Raw genomic sequence first — 10932 nt, forward strand, 5'->3', positions numbered from 1 at the left:
TGGCTTGTTTGATTATGTATTTTTTATTTTTATTTTTACACACAGCATTTCTTTAACCACTTATTAAAAACTGTATCCTGGAGGACTGACAGAAGAAGCTCTACAGCTGTCGTTTAAACTAAATGCTAATGCCATGCTAACATGCTCACATTGGCATGCTAACCTGTCAATGTGTAGCTAGTGATATTTACCATGTTCACCTTTTTAGTTTAGCATGTTAGCTTGCTTACATTTGCTAATTAGCTGTGAACACAAAGTACAGTTGATGACTGAATTTGCAGGTATTTGAAAATTTTTTCCAAAGTATTGGAAAACTGAAAATGTGATCTAATCTAGCACTAGATGAATTCAGAGAGGAACATTAATGTTTTTAGCAAATTGAATGGCAGTCCATCTGATAACTGTAGAAACATTTTAGTCTTGACTAACAGGCCGACCCATAAAGCCTTGCAGCTGGCATGACTAAAAAGCTTTGGCATGTGTTGTGTGTGTTTGCTCACATGTCAACAGTGTGTTTTATTGTATCATGAGAAGCCCAGTGTTGTGTGTGTGTGTGTGTGTGTGTGTGTATGTGTGAGCATCCACGTGCAGTGATGTATGTCTGTGTGACTCAGACTAATCCTTTTAGACCTCTCTCTCTCCCCACCTCTATATTTACCTTACCCCTCTCTGAGATTAACTCAGGTATTTTCTGCAAGTGCCTCTGCAGATCAATAGCCACTTCTCTGCAGTAGGACCTGCTGGGGTTTACTAGAACCAGTCTCGACTCAAACTATCGACTTTCTCAGTTCATTTCCTTGATGCTCTGTATCCTGGCTGTCAAATCACCTTGATAACAGGATGTAGACAAATCATTATGCTCTGAGGGGTAAAGGAGTGACCTCAGTAATTAGTGAGACTCCAACCTGCAGAATTTGTGAAGGGAGGGTTGAATCTGGTAAAGAGAGCTCACTTGATGCTCACATAAAACATCTCTCTCTCTTTTTTTGTTTTCTTTTTTTCTGTTTGTTGTTTCTTTGTCTTTCTTCCCACCATTGACCTACATGTCTGTCCTCCCTTTGCAATCCAATTTATCCTCTGTCTTCCTCCTTCCTTTACTCCCTCCCTTCTCCTCTTTAAGTAATAAGATTGCTGCTGTTGAGCTGGAGTTTTAAGGCACAGAACACACACACACACAACCTCTGCCCCTGAATTACAGCACTGCCACACCTCCAGCTATCTGTAATCTCCCTCGGTAGACCACAGTGTGCAGGGTGAAGACATTACAGAGTGAGAGGTGAAGAGGCAGTGAAAGGTGTCTCTAAAATAACAAACTTTACAGGATTTAATGGAAGAAAGAGAAGAAGTTAAGGAGAGAATACAATGGCTTGAGAGGGAGAAGAAACTCTGGATATATTTCTTTTCTTGTGTGAGTTGAGGAGTTTCAAGGTGAGGTAAATTACTTACAGCACATACACAGATTGATGGCCTATTAAATTAGCTGCTAACAAAACAAGGCAGTGTTGCTGGTATATATATCAGGCACAATCGATCAGCTTCAAAAAGTAAACCAGATGATTGTGAAATAACTTTTCCAAATGTTGGATTTAAGCTCTGACCTTTTCAGAGTCTTACAGTAAAGCCCCTTTTTTCCAGGTAAGGTCCAATGCTATTCAATTTCAAACATATTTCTCCTACATCAGCCTTGGAAGTTTCAGTCCAGAGTCGCAGTCTCAAATAGATCTGGCACAGCTCAGAGCTAGAGAGCTAAATCTAATTTGTGAGGTTATCGCTGTCAATTCTCAGCCTGCAGCGACTGCTGCGACAGTGAAATACAGGCTGGGTGAGACAGATAAAGCACATTTCTGAGCTGTTAGGCCAGAACTTTATTTCTAATTCTGAAAATTTATTTCTAATGTAGTTTTTTGTTCTGAACCATAAGTCTGCTCTTGGGAAACACCATCACATAAACGCCTCTATTCATCTCGGTCTGCTAGTTCTGGCTTGGCTGCTTTGTTGTTTTTAGATTATGATTATTCTTGTATCCTACAGACTGGACATCCTGCAGTAGGCCACAACACAAAAATGAATATCAGGCTGTCACAGAGCAGTATTTATTAAAGGGACCATCCACCTCAAATATTGTTATACTGTTTATGTATAGGGATGGTTACCTTTGTGGGCCTTGTTTTTTTTTTTTTTTTTTTTAATTGTGTTATTCTCATTGCTAAACATAAGTCAGTCAGTTAAATTAATACATTTAATCAGGATAACATTAAGTCATACGTACACATAATGAAATTGAAAACATAATAACACTTAAAATATGCTCCTTTAAAAAGACTGAAAAGATAGACAGTAACATTCTGCTTGGTCTGTCTGGCTGTCACAGATATTGTCACCATAATAACTGGCCACATCTATACCATTTTAGATAATGCTTATGACTGCATCACTGCACTGCACAGTAGAATTGATGTTTTCCCCCTATTTGGAAAACTGTCAAAAACAAATTGTGTTATCAGTCACTCAGTTTCTAGACTCACTACTTTGCACTGATCTGTGGTAATCACACATTGACATGAGAGAGAGTTTATTCATGTATATACAGGTACTAGCTGCTATTTTGGATGTTATGCAACAGTGATTTCATTCATGTAAAGTTTATGGAAGAAGAAGAAGTAGTTTTGTTCTGAATACAAACTTGTATGAATAGCTTCCTCTACTGCACTGATAATCATGTGATTTATAAATGAAAATGCCTTGCTCAGCATAAATATAGAGCAAATGAGAGCAGTGTGAACTTAGTGTCTTTGTTGTCACAGTATGCTGGGCCTGAAGTTAATGGCACAAAGACCAAAGCAGTGGTCACCCATTGTTTTGCATTTGAAACATGATTTTAAAATTTTAAAGGGCATCAAAACTTATTTACATGAACACAAATTTCTCTGCCAAAGTCAGAGCCATTTTTGTTATCATCACATTTGTGGGGTTTTGTTTACTTGAACTGCCCAGTCACTGTCAATCAAACCTGACACAGTCCGGATAAAGCAGATTAGCTGAGTGTTAAACTAAAGACTTGTTTTTTTTCCACCCTGGACTTTAAAGAGTAATTTAACATAATGTGAGACAGCTACAGTGTGCATTTTCACTATCCATTCTCCTGCTGCTACAGTAAAGTGCTGTATTACATATATAGTTCACAGCTATATGCAACAACTTCACAATCATTATTTTTGTGCTGTTGAAAGCAATTCTGGGCACTATAGAAAATCACTACTGTAAAGTTCAGCTCCTAGATGTACTGAAAATAAAACAGTATAAGAGTATCTGAGGGCTGAGTTTTCCTCCAGCAGGGATGCAGGTCATGAACTGCAGTAGCCATTATAAAGATTACACTTGTATTTACAAACACTCTTTCTCTCCACAGAGAGCTTTCACCCTTCTCACTGCTTTCCTGTAATCATGGTGGACCTGTTCCTAAACCGTGTTCTGGTGGAAAACAACTGGGACCAGGACGAACTCAACACAGAGCGCGAAATCGTCGGGATCCTTGAAAACCGCATCGTGCTGCTTTTCTTTGCGTCTACGGAGTGTGAAAAGTGTCAGGACTTTGTGCCTGTTCTGAATCAGTTTTTTAAGAGACTGAAAGATCCGGCGTACATTGAATACCCCAAACTGCTCGCGCTCATCTACATCAGGTCTCTATCTTGCCTTCTCTTTATTTCTTTGATGCAGTGATGTAATTGCATAAACTCACATTCATGCCGTTCAATCATTCATAAGATCTCCATTTCCTTCTCTTCTCTGCAGCTTGGACCAATCAGAGGAGCAGCAGGAAAGATTCCTCAAAGAGCTGCACAAAAAGGTTCTGTTTTTGGCCTTTGAAGACCCATACAGGAAGTAGGTGGATGGAGGGAGAGTGCCTTTTTAACCCCTGTGAATGTGTGTATGTATGTTTTTTTATTTTTATTTTTTGTGAATGTGTGTTTTTAAAGCTCCATTAGGCTCTAGAGCACACTGATAGTAATATGAACAATGTCAGCTGCCTAGTCAAGTCAGATTATGACATTTTATGGCTGTTTACACATAAACTATGTGCATTTTCATATCAGTGTGTGTTTTTCTGTTTGTCAGGGAACTGCAGGCCATGTTTAAGGTGAAGGACGTTCCAACAGTGGTGGTCCTTCGTCCCGACTGCTCTATCCTCTCTCCAAATGCTGTGCAGGACATCTGTCGCTTTGGTTCTGACTGTTTCCGTAACTGGCAGGAATCAGCAGCACTTGTTGAGAGGAGCTTCATGCTCAATGAGGAGTTTGACGACCTAAATTTGCGCACTGCCACTGACCCTGTTAGGAGACTCAAGTACAAGACAGAGGACGACAAGAGGAAAAAGAGATGGTGGAAGTTATGGGGAAAGGGCAAAAATGGAAATGAAGAGGAGGAGAAAGATGGAGCATGGGATACAAAGAGAAAGGAGGGAGATAAAGGAACATGGAGGAAAAGATGAAGAAAAAGTATGAAAGAAAAGAAATATATATATATATATATATATATATATATATATATATATAAAAGGCAAAGTCTTTTATGTTGATCCTCTCTAGTAACTTGTCTTATAGTACATCTTCAAATCAAGCCTCTTAAATACTTCATTCTTAGATACTGATACCACAGCCTACTCACAGGTTCTTCAAGAAATATTTTCCCTGCCTGCAATGGCATGTACAGCAGAATTTTTAAAAAAAAGCACTCTGAAAAGAGATCCTTTATTGTGTCGCTGGAGGTAAAATGTAATGGCATGTAGAAGCATAACCTAACTGTGCCTCCCTGCACAGATCACAGAAGTATTGAGAAGAAGAATGAAATAAGACCAAGTCGCTCTATCTTAAGAAATATGCTACTATAGCTGTTTCTACTGCTCCAACATATTGTATTCTTATTATTATGATTATTATTAATATGTCTAATATATGAACCAGTCTAGTCTTATCATCTTATCGTCATCATTTGCCAACTAATGACTAATGAAGTTAACGAAGAATGAAAAGTTAAGTTTTCAGTCAGTCAGTTCAGCAAATGTAACTGTTTTCAAACACATAAACAGACATATACATGTACAGCACATGTCCCAGACCATTTTCTGTTGATGTAAGCACTGAGTGGATCAACTAATTACTTGTAGAGAGAGATGGATCACATACTGACAAACCCAACTCTGCAGCTCTGCAGGCCCTTTTTTAGTCTCTTTTAGCTCAGTGTTTTGGTTTAATGGCCAGGTAATTCAGTTCATGTCAAGTCCATTTACCAGCAGCATCAGGCAGCAGTTACAAAAAAACAAACAAACAAACAAACAAAGTAAACAATAGTAAAGTAGAAACCATCTTGTGATTGGATCACACCAGTTAAGACGTCTGTTAAGGTGTTGATGTTCTGACCCAGTAGTACTCTATAGTAATTATTGCATTATTACATGAGTACTTAGTGCTCATGGGTCAAGACACAGTCATCTTTGAACTTAGCCTTCTTTTTCAGTTGCGACGCTATCACAGCGGCACAATCTACCCACAGACAGACAGACAGACAGACATATAAACACCTGCCAAATTACTCAAAACCTCTTCCACTACAGTAAGTGCCTCGAGATAACTGCTGTTGTGAATTGGCGCTATATGAATAAAATTTGACTTGACTTGACTTAAGTGTCTCCAGGACCACATTTTGTCATGACAACACACACAGACTCACAAGGTGAAAATGATACCAGCCCCGCTGCTGCTGCTGGTAATGACACACAACTCTAACTGGGTGATAATGTAGTTCAGTGTCTGCTGGGTGTATAAACAGAGAACTGTTTGGTAACACGTGGTCATAGGATGTTATGGTTGTGTGTTTTTCAGCTTTTTCTGTTTTAGTATTTGGTTGCCCCCACGTGGGAAAAAAAACAAAAGTTATTGCAGCTTTAATCCAAATTTAGGCACTGGCGCCTGCTGGTGTTTAAAAACTGAAACTAATATTTTGTCAAGCACTGTGTGTGTGTGTTATTTATTTTTAGCATTATTTTGTAATTCTTTGATAATTATGGAGTGTCTCCTGAGATTTTTATTTTGCTATTAAATAGTTAAGTATGATTTATTTTGCTCTCCAAAAACAATAAATTCTCTATCCTGCTAACACAAACTGTGTCACTGATGTGGTTTTATGGCTGCTTGCTGCAGAGTGAATCAAACTATCACTCACCAAATATTCCCTGTAGTTCTGCACCTCCATTAGTTACTGAATAATAAAGGTCTCACTGTGGCTCACTTCATTAAGGTCTTTTTATTTTTTTAAGCATGTCTCTCATCATGTAATTTATACAATTTCCACTCACACACAGAACAAGCTCCCGCAGCCACTGACTTCATACACACAATGACTGTGAGCACTTCATGTCCCTTGTCCCTGTGTCACCTTGTCTTCCAATCCCTCCCTCCCAGACAGAGGAGGGGAGGTGGAGAGCTGAGACACAAAAGAAGACGGAGTGAACAGCTACAGGCATCAAGGTGAGGGAGACACAGCCAATGAGTGAATGTGATACAAACTGACAGGCTGGGAACTGACTCAAGTACGACCCAGGAAGAGTTGAAAAGATAAAAAAAATTATAGATTTTGAAGGCTGTTCTCTTTTTGGATTTGCTGCCTCAAGGGGAGATAATATTTGTTAGAGGTAAGCAACTGTGAGGATTATCTGACTGAACAGTAAGCAAGATTATATATGATTACTAGATAGATGTGTGAGTATGACTGAGTGGAACATACAGTCTAATATAAAGGGTATCTTCAAATCATACATTATGCAGCATAGACCTTTGCTAATGTCAGTGTTAGTTATTCTGTGCTTTCTGGCACTGACATGCATCTCTCCTCATAGTTTCCTAAGCCTTAGCTCCATCACTGTGACCCTTCATAATGGTGGACCTGTTTGTCGATCGGGTCCTGGTGAAGAACAACAAGGACCAGGACGAGCTGGACACAGAGCGTGAGATTGTCATGCGTCTGCAGAACCGCATCCTGATGCTCTTCTTTGCATCTGGTGCATGTGAAAGCTGCAAGGAGTTTGCTCCCACGCTCTCCGACTTCTTCAAACGGTTGACAGACGAATTCTACGTGGATCGCTCTGCTCAGCTGGTCCTCCTGTACATTAGGTACAACACACACAAGCATACACACACCACACCACACACACAAGGGACACATATTACAGGTGTTTATTACTTTACTGTACTTGTACATTCATTCCCAAACCCTGAAGCCTAACATCCTCATTATCCTTAACCTAATCTGAAATTACAACCTTGTGTGCAGTCTGTGCATGTGATGTCAAGCATATACATATGGTGTGTGTGTGTGTGTGTGTGTGTGTGTGACCTTAATCTTAAACCTGTAGTAGTCTCAAATGCTGACAACTGGCAGAATAGTCTTAGATGTGTTGTTTTTTCATCATATGTTTTCTTCCCATGTATTCCTTTTTTTAAAGAACCAAATGTCCCCATTAGAGCAGCACAAAGACAAACATATTGACAGTTTGAGAGAAGTTTTTTTTAGAGTTTGAACTGTAAAATGCACAAGATCCGTCCATCTATAATGTATGCTTTCATCTATAGTGGAGACAAGCTGTTTTACTCCTACAAACTAAACAAAGCACACAAGCACTTGCAGGTTGTTGCTAAGGATTATATTATGTACAATATGGTCATGATCATCAGATCAATACAGTTTCAAAGAAGCATCTCAAAGAGAAATGATAATACTAATCAGATACTACTAATATAGAAAAATCAGACAAAAAACTGGCCAAAATACACATAGCTATAAAAAGCTTTTTTTGCCCCAACAAAATCAGTACAGTGGCAGGCAGGAGAAGCTGTGGGATACCTGCTCCTAATGGTCCAAAAGTATTGTACAACCAAGACTTGATCCACTTCTCTCTGGCAGGAATCAAACCCAGCAAATCATCCTGTGTAGTAATTAGAAGCAGTAATTTCAGAAATGAGAGCTTTAAGAGTATTTTGCTCGTTCCAATTTATCCTTTGTGTCTACACACAAAGGAACAAAGACCTTAACATTTTTGTGCACTTTCTTCCATTCTCTAAATATTTTCTTCTTTTTCCCACAGCTGTAAATGTGATATTTGTTCATTCCACGTTTGATTAACCTTTGCAGAAGCACATGCTGTCTTAATCTTTCCCTCAAACCATTTAACAACATTTTTCTTCAAAGCTTTAAGAGTAGACTTATTAAAGCTCCCATATTGAGGAAATCCTGACTTTTTATTCCTCTTTGACAAATATTGGAGTTGTGTCCATCATACATAATGTTACCAGGGCCAGAGGTGAGAGGGCCATATGAAAAATGGAGCCCTTACATATAAATCAGGAAACACACACACACACACCACACACATACATACACAGGCTCAAAGGCTCAACATAAACAAATACAGACTGAAGAAGAGAAGAGAAGACAGCCAGGAAAAAGGAGTCAGAAAGCAACAATTTCCCAAAAGATCTAAAAATGTATTCAGGATTTCAGGATTTGAGCCTGACAAGGTTTATCAAAGACCTGTGCCACCATTTACGCACTCTTTGAAGAGTACCTGAGGGACAGTCACTATATCATCCCTCTTTCACATGCGCTTTGTCGAAAACAGCTGCGCAATTTTAACAAAACAAAACAAACACAAATTGCACAATTTTTCAAAAGAGTTCCCCGGGGAAGGACAGGTTCCCCTCACGGTCAGCACCTAATGATCTCTCTATATAGAAACTCGGCCTCTGCAACAACAACCAGCAAGTGTGAAAACCCTAATTAAAATTTAGAGAACAAAATACAAAATACAATTTCCTCTGTGGATAATCACAATTTTAAGCCAAGCACACATCAGCCAGCCAAGAATCACTTACCACTTTTCCACTTCCATGGAGAAAAAAAAAAAAAAAAAACTCCAGGCGCTCCTGAACAAGCAGGATTCCCTGGATTTTCTCCAACAAAGCGGCAGCAGGCTGTGAAGGATCTCAAAGAGAAGCGATAATACACTTCAACCTACATAGAAAACTCACACACAAACAGCTTTTCCTTTACTGGTCAACTTTTGCCACAGCTCAATTCATAACCTGTAGAATCTTAGGAGTTCATGTGAATTTGGACACCATCCAGCCCCTTACTCCATATGCATTATCTGAACATCTGGAACACATCTTACAACGTATAGCCAAAGAATGTAGAGGTGCTGCCAGAAATTCCCTGCTGGATTGCACAGAACATAAAACATATCACGTGCACACAAAAGATAAATATATATGTAAAGAGTATTTTTAATGGTTGGATATCAATAATGATTATCCATAAGCATGCAAGTTTTCTTTCACATATTCATCAGTTTGGACGAGTCAGAGGATCAGCAGGAGAGCTTCCTCAAAGAGCTGCCCAAGAAGTGCCTGTTCCTGGCCTATGAGGACCCCTACAGGAGGTGTGTGAGACTGGCCAGTTAGCTGTGTGCACAACCTGCTGGTAGATGATTGTAATGTAAATATGACTAGCAGTATAAATTCATTAGCTTTATGCCAATGTGTGTGTGCCAGTGTGTGCGTGTGTCCACAGGGAGCTGGAGGCCATGTTTAACGTGGAGGAGCTGCCCACGGTGGTGGTGCTGCGCCCCGACTGCTCCATCCTGATCACCAACGCAGTGGAGGAGATCCTCCGCCTTGGCCCAGACTGCTACCGCAACTGGCAGGAGGCGGCGGAGATCATCGACAGGAACTTCATGATCAGTGAGGACTTTGAAGAGAAGTCCGGGCGCAGCCTCAGCGACCCCGTGAGGAGGCTCAAGTACAAGGTGGAGGATGAGGAGAAGAAGAAGAAGAAGAAGAAGAAGGAGAAAAAAGGCAGAGGGTGGGGAAAAGGTGGAGATGAGGAGGCGGATGGAAAAGAGGAAGAAGGAGGAGGGGGGGGGGTCATGGTGATGGAGGCCAAGAACAAGAAGACAAGACATGCATTCCCTCCAATATAACACAGTTTTGTTCAGCCAAACAAAACCCTTTTCATAAGTGAATATCAGAAAATGCAGACACTCCTATTCATCAAGTAGAAAAGTCAAACTGATGTTATTGTGGTTGACTTTCCTTTTCTGTATCAGTGCTAAGCAATGACTGTGGTCCTCTTGCAAACACGGCTCGGGTATGAGTGGGTGTGGATTTGCCAACAACCGATAAAAAAGTCGTGTAAAACACTATCTAAAGGAACAATGAATGCTCCTAAGCAATGCTGACCTCAGCTTAGAATTGGCTGTCTTGAACATCTTTGAATGCTGCCAAGCATACAGTCAAGCCAAGGTTAGGTCAGAGCCAAGTCTTACCATTATGGCTTGTTTTATTACACCCAGGAGATTATTCCAACCACTTCTCCATTTTCAACGACACATCTTTCTGTAATGCACCGTTTTTTTCCCCTACATGATAATTTGTACCGTCCAATCAAAACACACCATGCATAATCTGAAATCAATGAATTATTCAGCACCATTAAAATAATTTTGTTAGTGACTGTTGTGCTTTGAGTATTTATGAAGTCTAGCTGCGCTTTATAGACTGCACAAGAAGCAATCAGAGCTATTCAAAGGGAGTCAAGTGAAATGATGGAGAAACTGGCTTTTCTACATAATCAGTGATTTCCTTTGACTGTGACTCATCTTCTTTCATACTGAAGACTGTGTTTAGCCTTTGCACACTTCCTCGCTCATGTAAACTGCAAAGATGAGGTTTTTATGTGATAAGTCAGGGTCCTCAGTTGCAACAGTTTCTGATCTATCAACCAGACTAGTGGTAGTGGAAGGTTTTCTTCCGTCTTCTCTCCTCTGAGTGACCTGAGTCTTTAAGCATATGCAGCTTAATGCAAATACTAAAAAAATGGGAA

The 10932-nt window shown here is 39.8% G+C and overlaps 2 protein-coding genes across 2 annotated transcripts; both read left to right on the forward strand.

The window, feature by feature from the left end:
* Nucleotides 1-3444: 3444 nt before the first annotated feature.
* LOC108885465 (nucleoredoxin-like protein 1) lies at nucleotides 3445-4489 on the forward strand. Its single transcript, XM_018679829.2, has 3 exons — nucleotides 3445-3680; nucleotides 3793-3882; nucleotides 4117-4489. The coding sequence occupies exons 1-3, from the start codon at nucleotides 3445-3447 to the stop codon at nucleotides 4487-4489; spliced, it is 699 nt and encodes a 232-aa protein (XP_018535345.1).
* Nucleotides 4490-6324: 1835 nt separating this feature from the next.
* Nucleotides 6325-10192, forward strand: LOC108885458 (nucleoredoxin-like protein 1). The gene is made up of 3 exons (XM_018679821.2): nucleotides 6325-7166; nucleotides 9401-9490; nucleotides 9622-10192. Exons 1-3 carry the CDS (start codon nucleotides 6931-6933, stop codon nucleotides 10028-10030), a joined length of 735 nt encoding a protein of 244 aa, XP_018535337.1. The 5' UTR covers nucleotides 6325-6930; the 3' UTR covers nucleotides 10031-10192.
* The last annotated feature ends 740 nt before the right edge of the window (nucleotides 10193-10932 follow it).

This window comes from Lates calcarifer, linkage group LG5 (assembly GCF_001640805.2).
Source record: "Lates calcarifer isolate ASB-BC8 linkage group LG5, TLL_Latcal_v3, whole genome shotgun sequence".
NCBI lineage: Eukaryota > Metazoa > Chordata > Actinopteri > Centropomidae > Lates > Lates calcarifer.

Coding starts and splice junctions, on each gene's coding strand:
- LOC108885465 (XM_018679829.2), top strand. CDS start 3,445: ATGGTGGACCTGTTCCTAAACCGTGTTCTGGTGGAAAACAACTGGGAC. Junction 3,681..3,792: donor CTCGCGCTCATCTACATCAG/GTCTCTATCTTG, acceptor TCTTCTCTGCAG/CTTGGACCAATCAGAGGAGC. Junction 3,883..4,116: donor TTTGAAGACCCATACAGGAA/GTAGGTGGATGG, acceptor TCTGTTTGTCAG/GGAACTGCAGGCCATGTTTA.
- LOC108885458 (XM_018679821.2), top strand. CDS start 6,931: ATGGTGGACCTGTTTGTCGATCGGGTCCTGGTGAAGAACAACAAGGAC. Junction 7,167..9,400: donor CTGGTCCTCCTGTACATTAG/GTACAACACACA, acceptor CATATTCATCAG/TTTGGACGAGTCAGAGGATC. Junction 9,491..9,621: donor TATGAGGACCCCTACAGGAG/GTGTGTGAGACT, acceptor GTGTGTCCACAG/GGAGCTGGAGGCCATGTTTA.